The sequence below is a fragment of the Aythya ferina genome (genome assembly GCF_964211825.1).
Source record: "Aythya ferina genome assembly, chromosome: 2".
Classification (NCBI taxonomy): Eukaryota; Metazoa; Chordata; class Aves; order Anseriformes; family Anatidae; genus Aythya; species Aythya ferina.
The window spans coordinates 8494246-8516866 of record NC_140297.1 but is presented as its reverse complement, the minus strand read 5'-3'; the positions used below and the strand labels follow the sequence as shown (position 1 = coordinate 8516866).

At 41.8% G+C, this 22621-nt stretch overlaps 1 protein-coding gene across 4 annotated transcripts in view; it reads right to left on the bottom strand.

The window, feature by feature from the left end:
* DPP6 (dipeptidyl peptidase like 6) overlaps positions 1–22621 on the bottom strand; it is a 557763-nt gene that overhangs the window by 8667 nt on the left and 526475 nt on the right. For all 4 annotated transcript variants that reach the window (XM_084509965.1, XM_084509967.1, XM_084509964.1 and 1 more), the window contains exons 17-19: positions 8469–8516; positions 3844–3942; positions 1382–1451 (exon numbers count right to left, since the gene is read on the bottom strand). In XM_084509965.1, coding sequence (XP_084366091.1) covers positions 1382–1451; positions 3844–3942; positions 8469–8516 — 217 coding nt within the window. The remainder of the gene's footprint in view (positions 1–1381; positions 1452–3843; positions 3943–8468; positions 8517–22621) is intronic.

Genomic DNA, 22621 nt, shown 5'->3' with positions numbered 1-22621 from the left:
GCAAGACTCCCTCCTCACCCTTTTGCTCAGAGCCTGTCCCTGCACAAGGGAACTGCCTCAAGAGATATTGACCCCACTTCAGCCAGAGAGCTCAGGAAAAAACAAGAGATGATGATGATAAGAAGTAATATCTTAGGACTGCAATTACTGTAGAGCTGTTGGCGCTCCCACACACTTCGTGTCCTTTTTGGGGGGTTCTTGGGGACATCAGACAAGCTGTTGCAGGTTTTTAATGTTCATGTGACTTCAGTAATCTGCATTTATTCAGGCGAGACCCGCGCGCATCCAGCTTCAGAGGCAGCCTAATCAAGTGCTGTTAGCTTGATGAGTACCAATCTTCCTCAAGCACTTGTATAATGAAGTACATTTTCTCTGCAGTAATTCTGTGATGTAACGACGTGCTTATTGCGGTGGTTTTGTCCTTCATCGAGGGAAGCACAGGGTGCTGTTCAGGCATTTATCCGATGCTTTCCCTCCTACATGGGGCTTCTCTGCTGCAGGGTGTCCCCTGGCAGGGAGTGAGAGATGCAGTGGGATGCAGCGGGCCAGGGAAGTTCCTCCAAGGTCAGTCAATTGCCACCTGGGGTTTCTTTCCAAATTGCCATAAAACCCTCAGTTCTGCATAGTATTATTGCTAAATGTTGCATAAAGAGGTACCCATCTGCTATGCCTGCCAGGAGGAAATCCTACCTGCCTAATATAAATGCTAAAATCGTGGAGGTCTTCAAAGGCACCATGGAGGAAAGCAGGGTGCTCCTCCTTGTGTCCTGGGAGACCTAGCTCCTGCTGTGGATGGGAAGAAGCTGGAGCTGTTTACTGAAATCCTTTTGTTAAACATGGAGGGAAAGAATCAGGGCAGAGCTTCTCCTGGATCAGATCCCTGGTGCTAGATCTCCTGCTGGCCCCAGTCGAGCTCTCCCAACCCTTCTCGAAGCAGGCGCTGCAGCCTTGCACTTAACAGGCTGCTCAGCCGGAGGGAGGTGCATCCACCTAACCAGCTGAGTGCCCATGCACCAGGACAGAAAGTTGATGGTTTTATTCTTTTATTCCTCCTCCCTCCCCTTTCTGCCACCAAAATAGTTGAATGGTGAGTGTATGTGCATCAGCTGCACAAAATCCTACAATGTGCTCTGTAGGATTTGATTAGGGCACCTTCCAGGGAACAGAAACCCTTGGCCCAAACACAGGAGAGAAGGATCCTGCGTCCAACTTTGCCCAACTCTGACGTGAGGCACTGGGTAGGGACCAATGTGATGGACTAAGGTGCTAAACAGGCTGGCACTCACTGTACAAAACATATCTTAAAGGGCTCTGGTCATGTTTGAAGCTTCCACGCTGCCCTAATAATGTGAACAGAAACAAAAGAAGAGCAAAAACTTACACAACCAAAAGCAAGGGATAGTGCGCTGTGTCTGAAAAGGTTGCTGGCTTTAGGATCTGCATTGGCAATTCTAGGCAAAAAAAACAACAACAACAAAAAAAACAACAACAAATGACAGCATGCCTTTAAGTGTAGGAAAGCTGACATAACGATAATACATATTTCTGGTGTTTTGGCTGCTTATGAACAGGAACAAAACGGCATTTCATCAGACGCGCTGGTAAATAACACCTTCGGAGCACAGATGTTGTCAATGAAAAGACTCATATTATAGTAGCCGAGGTGACAAGAAATGTAAATCGAGAGTAGAGAGTGTGCTGCTCAGTCATGCATCACTTTTACAGCATTCAATTAACATCTGGCAATAGCTATAATTTTCCTTTTTGGCAGCTGGATGAGTGACACAGCCAGGAATCAATATTTCAGGGCAGCAGAGGAGGGGGGAAATAGGCAAGGAAGATGATAGTTTAAGATCCAATTAAGTGCGGCGGGTGGGGGAGAGAATAGGATTTATATATATATATATTTATTATTATTATTATTTTCTGTAGTGGTGTGAAGACACGTAAAGAAACATGTATTTTAATCCCAGTTTTTAGGAGGCTGAACTATGCTATGAAACAGGAGGTAAAGGTGCTGGAGCCTGGATAGCTGGGCTGGTCCTGAACCAACCAACAATAGTGGGAGACGCCCGAGGTCTGTGTGGCATGGTGACACTCACCAAAGCTTCTTTTAACTGCTTTTGACGGCCTCTTATTGACAGCTGAACACGCTCCCTTACGAATGCTTTCCACATTAACGAGAGCACATTTATTTTTAAAATGTTAACTACAATCCAGATTAGCAAAGGCCCAGCAATTAAATCGGTATTAGGAGCATTTTCAATAGATTAATACACAGATTAGCCGCGTGGTTTAAGTGGTTTGCTTTGCAATCATTGTCTGACACTCCGACTAATTAGTTATTCCATCTGAATGCTAATGGGCTGCAAATTGGATCAATGGCCCAGGGACAGCCAAAAAGGCCATCGCTTGACTTTAAATATAAATAAGTGCCACAGGCAGCGTTCCCAAGGCTGATCAGCCCACGGCTGTGAAAACACGGGGCGGACATGAGAGCAGCCATGCTGCTACAGCCTGCTAGTATTTATTTATTATACACACATGCATATTTGGTTAAATGAGCAGAATCCAGCTTCAATGATACCCGCAGGTAAGAAATTTAGCATCAGTCGGAGTCATTCATCATCAGCTGCCACTATCAGTACGAGTTGGCTTACGGATGGGATAGGCATCACCTTTCAACAGGCTCCTCCACCTCCTTCTGCCCATAAAGCCTGGAAGTGCGTCTGCTCTCGTTATTTTATGCACTGGGTTTGTGTTCCTAATGCCAATGTGGCAAGCAGAACATTTTTGGAGTCATTATTATCTTTTTCAAATGGTAACTGCTTCTCAGCCTTTGTTCCACACTTTTATAACACCTGGTAATGGTCAAAATTAGTATCGTGACCATCAGTCACGCCTCGCTGCCTTCCTTTCATTGCACCCTGTCTGAGAGGTGTGCTGATTTTTGGCATGGGAAATATGAACCCAGGTTCCTTAGCTGTATGTTTTTAGAGCTACCACCAGACACACAAACTGGGATTTTGGGGAGCCTTTGCACAACCTTGACTATGTGGATTTTCCACACAGGGTATGTGCTTACAGATAGAGCAGATAGTTTTTAGGTTGCTTAAGGTGCAGTTATAGGCAGAAAATGCTTATGCTTTGCCTGTTTGCCAGTAGGTTTTCCTTCCCTTTGTCCTCTTTGGCATACAGATACATGGGGAATAGTTATACAAATGGAACAAACAATGCACCAGCTGCTGATATAAACTGCTCCGAGTTTCTGCCTTCTCTACTCCAGATGAAATCTCTCTTGGCTTTTGTTGTAAAGCTGATTTTTTTTTTTCAACCCTATCAAATGATATAGCTTTCTCAAAGACTCCTGAATGACTTCGACAGGCAGTCATGTTCATTCACTGCAGTTCAGTATTGTATACTGAAAGGCAGTCACAGCTGTAGCCAGCAAGCACATACAGTAATTCCACTTCACACTCATCTTAAATAATAAACCAGTCCAGCTAAGGCGAACGCCCTGAACAATGGGGGCACCACACCGTGTCATTTCCCAGAGTGGATTTTCCTCTATAAAGAAAACTTTTAAAGAAAAGGAAAAAAAAAAAAACACCACCCAACCCCATTATTTTGCCTTTCTTCAGCTGCATTCTCATCAAATCCTGTCTCAGTAATAACTTCCTTATGTAGCACCTCTTAAGAGAGTGCTTTGCAAACTGTGTGAGTTTATTGAGAGCCAAAGTAATTTTTCCTCTTGCCAGTCTGGGCAAGATGACTGTATCATTTCACAGCAATAGTAGTTAAAAAGAAAAAGAAAAAATAAGGAAGAGGAAAAATGCTACTTACTGTAATCATCTATCTTGATTTCCATGTATTCTACTTTAGGCATTTGCCTGTCATTTACTGTCAGCTGCACATTTTCATTTACCTCCAGCTCAAAAATTTCTGAAAGAAGAAGGACAAGATCACAAAAACTTCCAGCATTGTTTATGAAAATGCATGCTGGCATTTTATAGCCACCTTAGTAATTGTAACACAACTTTCCTAATGGACAATTTCTTACTAGTTATATCCTCCTCACAAACATCTAATTTAGCAAAGTCTTTGAAATCTATTCCAGATTATGGAATGGAAAAAAACTGTATTCCTTGAAATCAGTGACATTAAGTGGATTTATAGCAGATGAGAATGTGACCACCTGTGTTGAGCTAGGGTTACAGAGCGATATCTACCTGCCATGTAAATCTAGAGGTCAAAGGTAGAGGTACTCAAGTCTGTGGCCAAGATAGACACAATAAATGGGTAAAGGGAGGAGACCTTAGAGTGCTTCAGGACAAGGTTGTGGTGCTATGCATGAGCAAGTGCAGGGGAAGGAAAGCGATGGGCAGAGATGAGGGGTGAGAGACCATAAAATATTGCAACTTTGGGTTTGGGAGCAGTCTTGGTTTTCAGGCTATGTTTCAACAATTGTTTGTTTTGCTTGTGTCTCTTATCCAAGGACTCTCTGGGACTGAAGTAAGGAGTTCCTTCCTTCTTCCCAAGACTTAACCTTTATCACCCGTACCTTGGCCACATGCTATACCCTCTGAGCATCTTCTAGCAATAGCAGCCACCTCCAGGAACAGATAGAACAAGTCCTTCTCATTTGGCAAGGAAAGGGCCCACCTTGTGGACACATTTCAGGCTGTAAGTCCTAGGTGGTGGGAAACATCTCCCGGTGAAGATGAGGCTCTGGGCCCCATGGGGATGGATTCAGGCATGGGATGATCCTGGCTTTGGATCCTGGTCCTGGGAACCCCTTGCAGGGCTGGGTTTGAACGAGGGGGGTCCAGAGCATTGTTTCTGCAGTGTGAACCCAAGGAGGGCTTCACACCAAATTACGTGTTTCATTCTAGCTTCCCCTTAGAAACACACCAACAAATAGATGTGTAATCCTAACTCTTCCAATAATACCCAGGGTATGCGATAAACATGCTCTCATTGCCCATCTCTGCTAAAAAGGCAGGCACACCACAAAAACCTGCCTTTCCCATTAGCACGTTTTCCACGTCTTTCAGCAAGAGTCAATCGGTTCCCTGCCTATTCACCCTGCTTCTGAAAAGCCTGGCTCATCCCTATTGAAATCACAACCCCCACAAAAGTGCCAGAGCAACAGCCTATTACGTTTAGTTAAATATTAAGATTCTCATTTAATTACGGCACACACAAGTAGCTTTATCAGCAGAAAGGGGCCTGCCACGTAAGGGAATTTAGTCAAGCCGTTTTATTTGTTCATATAATTGCATCCTCAGAAAGCCAGGAAGACTGTGGAGGAAATAAAAGATTGGCGTATCTCCTAAAGGACTTTCTTTTCTGCTTGAGGACCACAGGGAGCTTGAGTCTGTGGAGTACAAATGGTCATTGCTTAATTAAATGTAAGCACACTATAATATTCAGTGCAACTCACTATTATCAGATTATTGCAGAATACAGAGGCAAACTCCCTGTATAGGGTAATGGGCTCACATTAAATAAGCAAAGCCAGTAACATGCAACTGTCAGTTGCCCTTTATTCAAAAGCAAAAGAATGAGGTGAAAAAAAAAAAAAAAGGAAGCAAGAGAAATGCTAATTATATGCAGAAAATCATGAATTTCAGCAGGGGTTGCGTTCTGTGCATGACTAGACTGAGCTCTCTATGTAATAAATACCACACAAATATATCTGTCAAAATAAAACTAGTCTCAGTGTGCCTTATGTTACTTTTTCCAGTCTTTCATTCTCTCTTTTTTTTTTTTTTTTTTTACAGTATCCATCATTTTTTCACCCATTTGTAAAGCTATACAGAAGCCTGTGACAGAGTTCATGAGAGCACTGTCTTCTACATGCTGTTATTGTGAGGCATCTCCACATCTATTGTAAAATTATTGTGTTTAAGGGGAAAAAATACAAAAATGGGTGGAGAGGAGGAAGACATGGCAGCATTAGGGACTGCATGTTTTGGACCTGCGTGGATGGAATTAGATCCTGTAAGAACCCAGATTCAGGAATGATGGGTATGGCATTAGTCAGCCTTTCAGTCCCACTGATCTTGGTTTGTACAGATAGCAACAAACTAGAAAGTCTACTTTACAATAAAGAAGCTTACTTGGAAGGTCCCCCTATCCTGAAAATAATTGCCTGCATCCTCTGACAGAAAAAAAAAAAAGTAAGAAAAAATTATCGATGGCCAAGCAGTATTGGATGAATGACTTCTGAATGGCCCACAAGGCACGAAGGTTGCGTCAGAGGTAGTGAGTCAGTCATTAGCAAGGAGCTTGCGTGGTTGCAAGACAGAGCTCAGAAATCCTGCTGCTACGTCCCTGTACAGAGACTGAGATATGAGCAGCCACCCGTGTAGAGATTAAAACATTAGGAGTTTGCAATTTGCTCTCAGTGTTACTTAAAAAAGCAATTTTTGTATTTTTGTTGACTAGAACAACTGTACATGCCAATTTTTGCTATTTATAGCAGAAGTAGTTTAAGAAGGGAACAAAACTGTGACAATAATAATAATAATAATCGCTCCACAATTGGCTCTGCCTCTGTTCTGGTTCTTTTTCCTGGTGGGCTCTGGGTACAGGGGTACTCTGAGCTGTCCCCTGCCCCACTCCCACCAGCAGCAATAACACGAACAAGCCCTGGCACCACACTCAGCTTTGTCAAGGCACTTTGACCCTTAAAATTGCAGACCAGAGGGGAAACTGAGGCACAAGGAAATAGATCCCTGTCACCCGATAAATAAGGTAACAGCAGATAGCTTAAGCCATGGTCCTTCACTACTTTGCTTGGGCAGAATAGATACCTGTTGCCTCCCCTACAGGATGGTCCAGCAAGATACTGCTTTAACCTGACTCGTTCCAGGACGCTGCTAATTTTTGTGCATGCCATTCTTTGCAAAGGAACACTTGAGTTTGAACAAATTAAAGTTAAATGTGCAAAACATCTCCTTAACTGCGTCAGACGCTGTTGACACTACATGGAACACTATTGAGCATTTCTATTTGAACAGCAAGAATACAGTATGCTGAAAATCTGATTTTAAAATTGATTAAAAAAAAAATCAATTAGAATTTGGGATTGGACTCTACATATCCTGTTTACAAGCCAAACTTTTCTAGGTGTAGTAAGGGCTTGAAATGGATGTTGCCAACAGGAACTGAGAAAAGAAGCAATAATGTCATGCACAGAAACTGTGTAAAGCAGGTGGAGCACATGCTTTTTTTTCCCTACATGTCCTGGTGTCAGAGGATTCTTTCTTTTCACCTTCAATGGGAATAAATCAGCTCAGCATTTCACAGAAAACATTTAGTTTGGGGGTGAAATTCCCTGGCTTGCTCTGCTCCTTTGCAGATACAGCAGCAGGGTGTTGCTGTAAATCCAGCTAAGCTAAACTGATACCTGATAAACAGATACGGCCACATACCGAGCAGCTAGAATAAAGCTGTTACTTATTATTTCTATCATAGCAATGCCCAAAGGCCTTAATTGCAGGTTAATGCTGAGCTAAATGCTACATTAAAATGACAGGAAAGAGTTTCCTACCAAAATGAGAGGGGCAGACAAATGGTGGTTTCAGGTGAGACTCAGTCCCACCTCCTGCTATGAAGTCTCTGAGGGTCATGAGAGACCTGACTACCTGGATGTCCCTGCTATGCTGATTTTGGGTAAAAACAGATCTTTCTGGTTAATTTGAATTGGTACAGGCACGAAGGAGGAGCCCCAGCACCTTTGTGGCTCTCTGGGTTTTGCAGGGAGTCCCAGTAAGTCTGGCAAATGACTGTACAAAGATTTTGGGGTAGAAACCTGTATTTGGAATAAATCCATCTTCACGCTGGTATAGGTGAGAATCACGAGCATAAAAAAAGTATGTCCAAATAAATAAGTGCCACAACACCCATGATCAGAAAGGAAAACTGGCAGGGGTACTACAAATTGAGGGGCTCACACTCCTGCTCGTTCTTTCCCTCAACCTGGTAATTCATATCAGGGTGGCTTTTCAAAATCAGAGATTGAACTAAATATTTCTTTATTTTGGGGAGAACATGAAAGAAAAAATGTGAAAGACTGACAAAAAGAAGAGAGAGACCTGGAGTGTACATTTTTTGAGAAAGCTGATAACAAATGACATTCACAAATCACGACCCTTTTATGCATAACAGCAAGATGTTGTGGTTCTAATATTTTAAGAACAACTTTTTTTTTCTACAGAAGCTTTTCAGAGACACACACCTATACCCACGGGAATCCAAATGGACAATTTAAACTGCAGCCAGGGGCCTGAGAGAGTCCACAGCTTGAAACTAGGGTCTGGCTGCCTCTGACTTGCAGAAGACTTGCATTTAGGCAGAGTCCAGGCTCCCCCCCGATGCAAATTTACCAAAGAGCAGCTATGCCTCAGTGTCCTGCCTGGCTACCTTTCTCTGAAAAATACAAGACACAAGCCCATTCTTACTCTGTGTGTCGGTTGTGTTGTGAACAGTCACCATCGGAACCCGGGGACCTTGAAAAGAAGAAGAAAACAGCACAGTTAAATAACTACCGACGTGCACACATCCCCACGTGAACCCGGTTTTGAATTCCACGCAGCTGAAGCCTCCCGAGAATTGCTTACCATGCAAGAGTAATCTAAAAACCAAATCACCCAGGTATTAGAAAGATTCCATGAATAAATGACAGTGCTGTAGACTTGAAGACATGTGAGGTTTCAAAGCCCTTTCCCAACGGACCACTAAATGCATCTTTCCCTAATTTGTAAACATTATAATTAGCACAAACACAATTAAATCACTTGCTTTTTAAATTATTCTAATGACACACAAACATCATAGCACAAAGCATTTACATTTTATATGCCACGGATAACTGTTGCCATTTTGTAAGCTTTTTTTTTTTTTTTTTTTTTTTTTTAATGAATTAAACACCAGTTTGGCTCTTACACTGAAAAAGACCACATATGCTGTCTGAAAAATACAGCATTTGGGTACTGAAATCAGTTAGTATGATAAAAAGAGGATTATCATTACTATGCAATGCACATGGATGAACAACAGAATTCATTGTCATGGGATGCGACAGATTCTAGGATGCTGTGGTCTTTAGCACAGACTGCTGTATGATGCTATAGTCTTTAGCACAGTAGTCTGGATTCAAATTCCAATTCAGAAAGTCATCAAGTGGCTGACTGTTAGACAAATGGGATGATAGCTGAGATTAAGTTAATTTTGTAGCTGCTCTGCTCAGCTTTTATTTATTTATTTATTTATTTATTTTTTTCCAACAGTCAACTGCCAGTTGCTCTTAAAGACAGCACGTCGGGCCAAAAGGAGCTTTGGTCTGACCCTGAACAGCTACTCTCAGGTTACTATCATGCCTGCTCATAGCTTTTCCAACAGGTTTGTACGGCTCAGGAAGGTGGAAGGCACACCTCAATGATCACGATGATAACCTCAGAGATAGTGGTTATCTGGTTTTCCTTTCCTTCTCCCAAAAACATGATGCAAAGGCTGAGCTGTATGGGACTGACTGGCACATGGTGGGAAACTCATCCCTACACCCAGCAGATGCCAACACCTGGGACATCTGCCACTGTGCATCCTAGTGGTAGGGCTCCTCTTGTACCTCCTGTCAGCATTTTGGGGTCAGTCTGGCTTTGTGATGAGGGAGGGCAGAATCTGGAGCTGGCTATACAAAGTCTCCTGGGGAAAAGGTTGTTGGAAATGGTGGTTCTGACTTTCTTGGGGCTCTGGCAGTCTGGTGATCTGGGGACCCTGCAGCTGGACTGGGCTGAATATCAAAAAGAAAAGGCCTTTTCTATACTTCAAAATTAAGACAGTTTAAAGGGGCCTGATACTCATTGGGATTCCAGCCCCGAATTTGGTTTCTAGCCATTGTGAATTTTCTTCAGCAACAATCAGATTCTTGTATTTGCCTCACCTTCTTACAACTGCAGCCAAGTCAGTATAAATCACAGAGAGAAACACTGAGTGCTTTAATCGCCAAGATTTAGCTAAATTTACCTTTCTACTGCTGATATACATTGATATGTTAACCATATTTATATATCAATCTGCCCTGCTTTTTCTCTGCAGTCCCAGAAACAAGCCTGCTGGAAATATAACAAACCTAATAAACAATTCATCATGGGCATGATAAAATCATCACTGAAAATGAAAGGAAACCTCCCAAATGTCTTCATCAGAGCTACCGCAGTCCTTTAATTAACACAAGAATGCCTAATAAAAAGAAAGGAATAAAGAGAGAAATATAGTGATATAATTCTTTCATTTTCTAATTTCTTTTTTTTTTTTTTTCTTTTTTTCTTGTTAGCACTGGGAAAGCTGTGAGAAAATAACAAATAAAGAAAAAAGCCAGTGTGCTGTTTAGAAAACTCCATGTATTATATATTGTGTTTAGTTAGTCTCTCACTACGTCACTGTCAACTCCTAAGATTAATATTTTCAAGTGAGGTTCCACACAAAGATATTCATTTTGAAACAATATAAATATCAAATCAAAATATTTTTAAATATACATAAATATCCTTGAAAAAGTAGACTTTAGAGTTGCTCAGCTTTTATTTTTCAACAAATGAGGAAAAACGATACAGACAAATGTAGAGTGTAATCATCAGGTTTGTGTCAGTTTAGCCTTGTGAGCAGGTTGAAGGTCATCGAGAATTTTACTTTTTTTTGGAATGATGTAAACTCCTAATTTCAATGCCAATTTTTAAACTAAACTATCCTAGTTACTTGCCATACTGTGCCTTTTGATGCACAAACACCAAGAGTCTTATAACACATGCATGTTGAGTGCCTAACACCTGACAGGGAAAGCACAGAACTCTTGAAATTAGAAAGTGTATATTCATTAGCTGCCTCCAGTACTTTATTTTTAAAACCTGTAACGGTGTGACAGTCCCATTACACATGCCATCTGGTAAGTGCCATCCACTCTCATTTGCAGATCTGAGAGTGGAACCTTGTCTGGTCGATGGGAGGCTCGGAGCTGACAGAAGTTGTGTGAGGCCACCTCCTGCACCACTGTTCCTCTCTTCTGAGCCCTTCCAAACCGTCCTGATGGGGACTCCTGAGCCCTGGCACATCCTGCTGCTTCTGGTCCTTCATCCAGCACTTCTGATGAGTGCTTGTGCCCACTTCTCCTTGGGAACTTGGTGGTGCTTTCTTTGCCCCTTGCTTCTTGGTGCTCTAGGGGCTCTGTCCCCATCCTCCCTCTCCATGGCACGTGGGTGTTTCCACCACCTCATATCCAGCTTTGCACCAACCTGCTCCAGCAGCTCAATGGCCACCTTAACACTGCTGCTTTATTCTTACCCTAAGAGAAAGGACCAACACTGTCGATGGGAGAGCTTCTGTGTGAACAGACATAACCTATACCTCCCCATATGCAGAGTCAGTAATGCTGTGTAAAAGTCTCCTCATGGGAATTTTCAGTTTTCAACTAGCATAGCTAAAAATTTGTCTCTATCACAAAGTCTTTGCCTTTAAAAATGTTACTCTCATTATCCATGCTTGAAGTAAATTAAGCCATAGAACTGTAGTGACAAGGGCAAATGTATCATCAAGGAGGTACTACCTGCTTTCCCAAAGTGCACACAAAGCCAGTGCTTCTGTAATTTTACAAGAAAAAGCATTGCCCACAGCTTAGCATCAATTTTTAAACAGTTTTCACTATTATTTTCAAGAGGGTTCTGCTTGAACATTATTAGAAATAAGCAGCTCTGTAGATATTTAGGTAGCAAGGCGTAGATTTCTAGAATAAAAACTGAAGGTCATATAGAAAATATTCACAAGACATTATTTCTGTAATACTTGTAAGAGAGTATCCCAAAATATTTCTGATATTTTCATGGATTAAACAACACAGTGAATTATATCAGCTACAACTTCACAAAGGAAGCAGTCATTATAAAAAGAATATTACGTAAAACTGAAAAAAAAAAAAAAGGGAATCAAAACTGTATGTGTTAAAAAACGGGAAAAAAGAGGAATTGTCTTATTCTCTTCATTCATATTCTCAAAGGCTTCAATGTGGCAGATAATTTCAAACCAGAAGCTAAATTCACAGTGTGTAAACAATGAAAATTCAAATACTCTCTGCCAGTGCCACCAGCGTATCTCTTAAGCACTGATGAATGATTTAAAAGAGCAGCTGCAAGCGATGGGAGCTGAGAGGGTCTGGCTCTGCACAAGTGAGATAATTGGCAACAGCCATCTCTGTGTACAGATTCCAGATCTCTTTATTTGCTAATCCATGAATTATTTATATGTGCTGCATAAAGTTCATATGTTGGGGTGATAATATCATCCTAATAAATAAAGACATGGGAAGTTCTGTGAGCCACTGCTTATAATTAAAATATTTTCCCATTTACAATATTTTCCAGTTGGCGCTACAGACAGATGTTCGTGCTGTTTGCTTTGGCAACCTTGTTGACACAAACATCAAACAGATTTGTGCTGCTATTCACCCTCCCCAAGGCATTTAATTTTTTAATCTAATCTTTACTTCCTCAAATGTAACTTGTCTTGTAAAATAATCAATACTGTCTAGTTGTCAGGCAACACGCAGAACTGCACAAGCCGCCTTGATGGTACCGCTCATGTCTGCCCCGTCTCTTACTGGTAATAGATTTCATGCTTGCTTTGCATAGAGCAGAAATAAAGCTGCTTGTGCTGAGATGGCTTCAGTTAGCTGTGTCTAGAGGGCAAGTGAGCAAGAGGTTAATTACATTGCACAAAATAGCTCTGATGAGTTCTTCAAAAGATTGCTCGAGTGAGTAAGTGTGGTCAGGACCAGGGTCTGTTCCCTAGGATTTTGAGGCACCTGCAAATAGCAGTGTGGGAAGCTGGAAGGACACTAAGCAGCTCCAGCCCAGTGTCTCTCCTGTAGTCATTGGAAGACAGAGGGAGGGGAGACCTCCAGCTCTGAGAAATCTTGCTTCTTCAGGCAATAGTGTGTTATAAAAATATTGACAAATGCCCTCTAAATATATTTTCCCCAAGGCAATTGCTACTGGTGCCTCACTCTTCCAAGAGAAGCTGCCCTCTTAATTCAAACTCTGCTGGCTGTCACTTCAATTTAGACCTTTTTGGTTTTGTGCCAAAAAGCTGTTTTCTACTAACCATGAGTGTTCCCTCTGCAGTCAGAACAGTCATGTCTCCCCAGAGCCCTTATCCAGCTAGGTAAACGAGATTGTTTTAGCTCCTTTTTGTAAGACAAATTCTCTTTTCCTCTTATCCTTTATTGCAAGAGCGTTTCACTCTCAGTTCATCCTTCCTAAACACAAATGACCAGGACTCTATCCCCCGCTGTAGAGGATGTCTTAACTAGTCCTTATACAGCAAAAGGGCCATTTGCCTGATTCTACGGAAAATTGCTTGCCTGATCCATGCCAAAATCGCATTTTCCTTCTCCGTGGCCCCAGCTGGTAGGCGGTTTGCAGACACCCAGTGGTGAACACTGCAGGCCCAGACACCCACCCGCTCTTTGGAGCTTCAAACATACAAGACAAATTCTTGCCCTTTGTCACCGCGTGCTTAATCTTGCTCTTTGTGCTATTAATTTCCCCATTCTAGGCCTGCAAGACAGACGGCTTCTCCACTGTTTCTCTCTGCCTTCTAACGATGCTTATCAGCTTTGTCGCCTTCACAAATTTCATTAGCTGAGTCCAGCTTTGGGTTCCCAGGCTGTCATGGAAAAATCTAAGTAAGGTCATTCCCAAGACCAGCCCCTAATGAACCCTGCTGCTGATCCCCAATTAGCCTTGTGTTTCTCTTCATCATAATCTACTGCCTTTTTTCATTTAGCCAGTCCTTAACCTTCCCTTACAGTTCTCAAGCTAATCCTCATTCTCTCCCTCTTAATTAATATCATCCAATGAGGCATCACATCCAGGGGGATGAGTGAAAGTTTTTCCTTCCTTGTGGCCAGGTTTTTCAAAAGACAGAAATTAGCAACACATGTGTATGGTTCCAAGTAGGAACTTGGAAAACCTACATGGTTCAAGAAACATTGCAAGTACACTCATCCATTGTAGTGACCAGATGAGCTGTGAAAAAGAGAAGAATTTGCTGTAAAAATAAGGAGCTGTAAAAATGTTAGGAGAATTTGCTTGCAGTATTCCTAAACCTGATAGTGTGTGTACCTGAAGATGGAAATACCAGGAAACAACCACTCCAGTTCACATGGGGATCACTGTCATTCCCAAAGGTGATGGTGTTTTGTTCCAGTATGCTGGTTCAGACCTTCAGCTGAGAGAATGGATCTGACCAGAGAAATCCCCATACATAATTTTCTTCCTTTTTTTTTTTTTCCCAATTTCTTTCCTACCTCCTGCACTTTCTAATTGAATCCCTCATTAATTTAACCTTCTATTCAATTTGAATTCAGGCCTTCTCCAAGCTTTGAAAAGAGATGAAAGCAAAGATTCAACCTTTAAAACCCTGTGTTTTAAATATACTTAACTTTCTTATAGGATTAATATAAGTTAATCCTGAGAGAAAAATCACATGTAGAGGACCGTTGTTTGTACTCCCTGCCTACCTTGGAAAGTCTCTGGATACCTCAGGATGCCCAGGAAGGTTGTGCACTCTACTTTCTTGGAGACTTTCAAGACAAGACTGGGTAAATCCCTGAACAACCTGGTCTGACCTCTTTTCTGACACTGCTTTGACCGGGAAGTTGGACTAGAGACCTCCTAAGGTCCCTTCCAATCTGAATTTTCCTATAGTCCTGTGGTTCTGTGATTAAAAAATATTACAAATGGCAGTGCTGTCATGATGGAGAGACTGTGCAGCCATGTGCTCACCAGATCACCCAAAGCTGCATCCCTGGTGGAGTGGTGGAAAGGCAGAAAGAACCTTGCAGTCCCTGTCGATCCTCCCAGCTCCTCTAATAAACCTCTTGTTGACAAATTCAAAGGAACAGTATATCTCCTTGTAATTACAGCACGAGAAAAAATATTCTCTTCTTAGTGCTGTTTACAGCCCATGAACACTGACAAAGTAAAGCCTCATTGCTGATTTTGTATTTGTGGATTTTGTATATATTATAATTTGATTTAGATAACCTTAATTTATTCTTTCCTGTAAGTAAAATTTTCTTGCAAATAAATAATGGTATCTTAGCTAGTTAAGTAATAATTGACACTTGATATTGGCTATTTAAAAGAAAACACAAATAACATTGCTTCTCATTGCCTAGTTATTAAGCTGTTTTCGTCTCATGAGTTCTCAGGCTTTAATATATCCTTAATGTACTGACTGCATTAATAAAGCACTAAATAACTGTCATGCAAACAGGAAACAAAAGCCTGCAATAAACCGTACAGCTGGTCCAGCTGGCAAACAAGGTGAAAGAAGCAGTTTTCCTTGGAGGAAGCCTTAGATCTTGCGGGATGGTAACATCTGTACTATCCACTACAGAATAATGAGTTCAACCAAGGTCGCTCATATAGCTGGAAATAACGCACATGCACCCTGGTCTCAGCGTGCAGGAGGCCACTGCCTGATTTGTGAAGCTTCATTATATGAAGCATGAGAGGAAGCCTGTTGTCATGGTCATTTATCTCCTACGAGTGGAGTTCAAATAAAATTTTGTACATATGGAGTGACCAAATGACAGGAACCCTGGCTGTAAGCAGATGATGGATCACCTGCTTCTGGGCAATGCCAGACAGCTCATATTTACAAGCAAGAGTCAAAATCTAAACAGGAACAGAGCAGGTAAAAGCAAGGAATGAGTAATGCTTTGCAGAATAAAATAATTTAATAATTTTAAAGGTCATAGGAGTTTCACTTTCATTCCACAATCCTTTTATTTTTTTTTCATGCATTGGAAATTACAGGTGTTTTTAGTTAATATATATATATATTTTTGTTAATTATTCATGCATATTTCTTTTCACTTACTCTATGTCACCATTTATGGGTATTTCTATACTTTACACAGCATTAAGGATACATAATAATACGGGAAAATATTATAGCATAAATGAATGGTCTACTAAAAGGAAGACAATGTGACTGGAACATGTAGAAAAGCCAGCATTTTATTTAATTAATCTCAGACTCCTTTAATAACTATGTTGTTAACAGCCAACAGAAAATAAGTTCTCCTTTAAATTCCAAACTACTAATAACGTCCTATCTTTTCCTGGAGAAAAAGCTCTTGTGATAGCTTCTGCTTGTGCAAAAGGGATTTTTCTTATCAGCCTGCTTTTTGAAAGTCGTACAGGCATGCGAGCGAGGGAGAACATCCCCAGCCGTGCTTCACCCCTGGGACTTCTGACCCCTGAACTACACACAAAGGCACTGAGACATGAGAGCCAACCTTAGCTGTTAAGTAAGAAAGGAAGTCAAGTGAATGCAAATGTGAATTATATAGTAATTATAATATAAATGGGACCCTCAGATTAAGTCTGTGCATGCTTTCAAACAGCAGAAACTAATTTAAGCTTCATAACCCTCAGGAAAAGTTCCAAGAGGTCACAGTTTGCCTCGAAGCACTAATTACAGCCTCCCACTACTGGGTATACAAAAAGCCAAGCGTCATTGCAATCATCCCTGTATGGGAAACCTCTCTGGTCACAGCAGATAACAGTCATCCCGTGACACAATTTGTGAGCATCAGCCACAGCCGCAGGGCTCCTTTGGTGGGGTGGAAAACCCACACTCATGCTGTTGGGTCCTTCGCAGCTCCTGGAGGCTGTTGTCACATCATGGTGGTCAGATACACTTCAGATTTACCTCCAGTTTTCAGATATTTTGGCCAGGAAGCCTTGGGTGTGGAGCAGCACAGGGATAGCGCACTCCTGGAGGCTGCCTGTCCTGCTCCACCTAGAAAGACACCACGACATTCAGCCCTTCATAACACAGGGTGTCTAACAATGGCTCTGCACCCCTTACTGTATACCCCAGATCAGGCCAAGGACACCTCAAATGGTCCAGAAAATCTGACCCTCCATGAGCTGCAGGTAAGGCAGCAAGTAGCAAAGCATTCTGTTGATGCATATCACAACATTTAGTGTGCTGGAAAATGAGGTAACTCTGGGCCAGCAGATGAAAACCATACTTTGGTCATGAATAATAGAGACCATAGATAGCAGTCTACTCTGGGGTGCAGCAGTAACAAGCTGCACTCATCTGATGGCCACAAAACACTCCCAGATCCTTGCTCTGTATTTCCATAAATAATTTAAACCAATGTTGCCTGCTTCCACCCTCCTTGGATACTTGGTCCCATTCCAGCATTTCCCACTCCCTTGGATGATCACAAACGCTTGTTCAACCATCCAGTAAAAGAGCACAACAGCTTCGAGAACTGATCACAGAAGAAAAAATATGTATAGGTACATATATTTAATTAATATTAAATTTACATTCAGATCGGATCCTGGACCCATACTGAATTGAGGCACTGGTGGTAGATCAGTGGGAAAAGCCCTAAAGGTGGACATAAGATGGGGTGCCTCTTTCAGCAGCAGCACTGACTTTGTCTTCCAGACTTTGTGGACATTAAGTGTTAATGGTCCAGATGAAAATTACTACAGGGTGCTTTATAAAGCATTGTGCTTCCCAGCAAGGCAAGATGGGGCACAGAGAGGCACAATCGGTCAGGACTGCAGGTAGAAACCACCTTCCCCAGAGCCTGGCAGCTCTTGCTTATTGCACCTGCAGTATGGAAAATATCTAAAACTGGCTCTCAGTCTTGGCTGGGGTCTGCAGAGCATGGCTATGCTGAAGTGTGCTGGCAGCTGGTGCTACCTCATTGGTAAAATCTGAGTATCAACCTTCCATATCTGCTTAAACCGGGACGTGCCTACTGTGCTTCTCTGTCCATAGGCTCTTGACTTAGTTAATAAAACTTCTGTCTCAGCACTAGTAGTTATTTCAGCATCTAATTAAGTCTCTTTAGACTACCTCGACGACATCATTTATTACAGTCTTCGTCAAAGGTCACCTGAAATGCCAAGTGCTGGCCCTCTTAGCAGGACCTTAGCACTTAGAAAGCTTTTACTTGAATTTCAGCAAGAAGTGCTTCGGAGATGTTTTGTCATTACCACGATGGGCAGTTTTATGATACTATTAGTCGACAGTCAACCCACATGCTTCACAAATACTGCCAAGCAGCAGGCTTTCAACATAACTTAGTTTCAGAGGGCATTATATACAGGCATTTTCCTTCTGTGCATTTAATGTTGGTTACCTGGGGAGGTTAAATAGGAACTTTGGCTCTTCTTTCAAAAGAAAGAACAAGGTGTTTTATCATAAAACAACATTAACTAAGCACTCCCCCTGTATTTTTGACAGGCATCCACTTTTTCTCTGTTCACATTCTTCCTAAAAGATCAGTCATAGACTTATAGATTCATTGAATATCTGAGTTGGAAGGGACCCCCAAGGATCATCGAGTCCAGCACCTGGGTCCCCAGAGGACAACCCAAAAAAACAAACAAACAAATAGGGCCTGTGTCTGAGAGCGGTGTCCAAATGCTCTTGAACTCCTGCAGCTCAGTGCTGTGCCCACTGCCCTGGGCAGGCCGTCCCAGTGCCCGACCACCTCTGGGTGCAGAACCTTTCCCTAACCCCCAGCCTGACCCTGCCCTGTCCCAGCTCCATGCCGTCCCCTCGGGTCCTGTCACTGTCCCCAGAGAGCAGAGCTCAGCGCCTGCCCCTCTGCTCCCCTCGTGAGGGAGCTGCAGGCTGCCATGAGGCCTCCCCTCAGCCTGCTCTGCTAGTGCTGAGCACACCCCTCCAGACCCTCCACCATCTTTCTAGCCCTCCTTTGGACATTCTCTAATAGCATTATATCTTTCTTATACTGTAGCACCCCAAACTGCACACAGTATTTGAGGTGAGGCCACACCAGCACAGAGCACACTGGGACAATCCCTTCCCTTGCCCAGCTAGCAGTACCATGCCTGATGCACCCCAGGGTAGAGTTGTCCCTCCTGGCCCTCCTTCCATACCAACTACAAGGAGCAAACTGCACACACATACACACCCTAGGACCCTCCAAATAAAATAAGCCACAGGATGGTATTCCTGCTGCCACCTGCATGCCCTCCTTGTGGCTGTGTTGGGTCTTCCAGCTCCTAACACTTGGAGCTCTATAAAAACATATGATACAAAATTACGTGCTTTAAACCCATACTGGGTTATTTATTTATTTATTTATTTATTTTGTAGCTACTTTACTTCTTCTATAAAACAAAATTCAGTCCTTTATTCAAGAGACCGTTGAATGCCAGACCTGTCTCCAAAGGCACCGAGTGTCATTGTAGTGACACAGGAGCTGGTCTGGCAGGAGTCCCACACTGCAACGTGCCGAGGGGCTCCTCTACTGCACCAGGCTTCTCCAGCTCCCACCACGGCTGGTGGGATTTCAGAACACTCAGCACCTGGGAGGATTGGGCCTGTGCTTATTAAGGGCTGTGATGTAATTACAGACCGGTTATTGAATTGCTATTGAGATGAAATGTTGCACGGTGCTGTGAGCTAACAGCAACTGTGTGCAACCATGCCTTGTTAGCTCTTCACTCTGGTATGATTTAATCATTTTACATGCTGTTTTTGTTATGGGAGTGCTCTCCTGCATGCTAATAGCTGAGTTTCTGCTACGAAGGTTGCTCTGCAGTGAAGGGATTGAAGATTCACTGAATCTTTTAAAACCACTCTGGTATTTTATCCTTCCAGGAGCCTCTGTGCCCTTATTGTCACTGCACGTCTGAGCACCACAGTTAGTAATGGATTTTATTTTCACAACATCTCTAGGAAGTTTGAATTACAATACTTTCTTGAGTTGAAAGGAGCTTGTGGCAGAGGAGAAAATCAAACCTGTGTCTCCTAACTAGCATTTTGCAGCTTAACTTTTCAGCCCACAGTTATCAACTCTCCAGGTATAGATAAGGACCAGCAAATTAAAACAAATATTATAAAAACCTGTTTCAAAGTATAGAAATCATAGGTGTTCACATTCAACACAGGATTTAAAGAATCCAGCAGTACTCTGCAATTAAAATGATTGCTTTTTTAGGGAACAGAGAAAGCAATCCACCTACTTCACTTGCAGATATATTTGTCTAAATATTCAGTTATTTTATAGTCCATAAACAGCCAAAAGTATCCAAGGAAGAGCTGTGCTATGTACTTTGATTATTATTGCCCATATTTTTATTTTTATTTTTCTTTACATGAGAATAATGAATACTAAGATCAGTCTGGTTCTAGGAACATTATTGATGAGACCCTTATATGCCAGATTTCTGTGTGATATGTAAGGCAATGCATTAGCAATATAACTAGGTTTTATAAACCAGACATTAATTTGTGAACTTGCTTTGTGGAATGGTAGACGTCTTATGTTGATTTAGGGCTCTCCTGTCATCTGCTTGTCCACAGCTACTACAAAAATCCCCATTTCCAGGTTTTCCATTGATTTGAAGGGATGGTGGGTCTGGCCCACACAGCACAGGTTAAAAGGTCTGATTAAATGAAGGAGCTGAGAAAAATGTAGAAAGAGGTTCATTATTCTCCTGCCTCAAGGCATGAGCCAACCTCTTATTGCGAGAGCTGGGCAGATATGTCCCTGATGGGTACATTATTGCAAAAATCCTGAAGAGGGTAATTATGCAGCCTCCATTGATGGAGACAGGCTGTGGAGCTAGACCCACTTCTGGTCTGTTCCAGTAGCCAACGGTGCTTTTCCTTAGAGTGCTGTCTTGCAATATGAGGAAGGAAATGGGGGTCATGATACTTGGCTTGAGATGTGGCCATAGGCAAGTCACTAATTCTCACTGTACCTCTGCTCCCCACCTGGTAAAAGCATGAAAATGATCATCTGGGGAAAGGTTGCAAAGGGCTTTATGCGTCTTTCCATAACTCAAATTAAACACTCAGCACTGTATTTATTTTACCAACAATAAAATTTCTATTGCCTCTTCCCTGTATCCTGATAAATCTCAATATAGAATTATCTGGAGACATTAAATATTAAGCTTTCCATGTTCAAAATGACAGAGCTATACAAATTGCTGCCAAAATGTCCCTGTGATGATCCCATCAACCCCTCATATTAATAAAGAAACTGAAGCAAAATGTGATTTGATTCACTCATGATGAAAGACAAAGGTCATGAGCTTCCTTACTATAGCAAAAAGAATTCAGACACTTTTATTCAGAAAGCAAGTCGCTAGCAGTAGAAGTCCCCATGATTTTGCAATGAATATTACAGAAGGAAATTTCTCAGGAGTGAAATGCCAAAACTAGCAAATTTTGTGAAGATATTTGATAGTTAAACATCATATATCCAGGTTTTTATGGAGTTTTCAGGGCAAACACATTCCCAAAACTCAGCATTATAAACTCAGCATTAAAAAAAGTACAGATGAAACTGGCTGAATTGATAAGAAGATGTGGAAAATAAAATGTTATTTTGTTGGAGTGAAATTCATCAATAAATCCAAGTGCTTTATCGATTTAATTTAGCTTCTCTTTGGGGCACACTCAATCCTGGCTGAATCAGCTGGTAATCCCGTGAGAAAATAAAATACTACAAGATTTTCCAAAATAAATGTACTCAAAAAACACAATGTGTTTACGCAGAGATGACATCTAAGAATAGGCACAATACTAGAAACAGCACACAGGATTTTATGTTTACTCACATTTTAAAAAAATCCCGTTTTTTAAATCCTTGGACTGTACTATAGAAGTGGTAAGAGTGCTGGATGCTGGCATTTCAGAGGATGTTCCCACCCAGCTGGCTGCTGGCTGAGCTTATCTCACACTGCACAGCGCTCGGCTATGCAGCACACAAGGCAGCATCCATTATCCAGTTTTCCCACTTTTCTTGCCACCTCCATCCTCCTTTAAAAGTTGTTTTCCATGGGAGTGCTGGGTTTTAGTAAAGAGCCACATTATTAATGCAGGAGAGGTGATAGTGGTAGTTACTAGTTTTAACATGATTGTACAAATCAAGGGTGTGAACCCCCTTCCAAATCCTGGCCCTGACAAACATAAAAGCTATGCTGATGAATTCTTTTTAAGCAGCCCTCATTGCAAATTAATGCTTTCACTGAATGTCTTTTTTTAACTTAGCCCCTTTTTACCTTAAAAAGGTTTCTGTGTGTATGGTGTTGTCCAGAAATATAACATTTTGGACTTGTGCCATCCATGTGGGCAGGACCTTGTGCTGTGACCACATGAGAAGACAGAAAAAGGGATTTGTAAAATGGTTCCACAACATGGTTTTAGACCTCTTCATACTGGAAGGCCAAGCCTTGCTAAAACATTGTCTGGATTCTTCAGGGTTAAAATGTGATTAAAACTGATATGAGGACAGCCTTCCACAAAGCAGTTAGATGATTTGATGCAACTTAGTAGTGAAAGTCTTTTTGACTCCAAAAATAATTAGGAAAATATAAGAACAATAAATGCACATTTTAATGCTCAGGATAAACTTAATAGGTGGAAGTAGCAGGTAATGCTACCAAGTGCTCACATGTTCAGATGATGTTTCCATATCCCTCCAAGTGGAAGAAAGAAGATAATTCAGTTCTCAAGAAACATTTTAAGGAGACGAGAA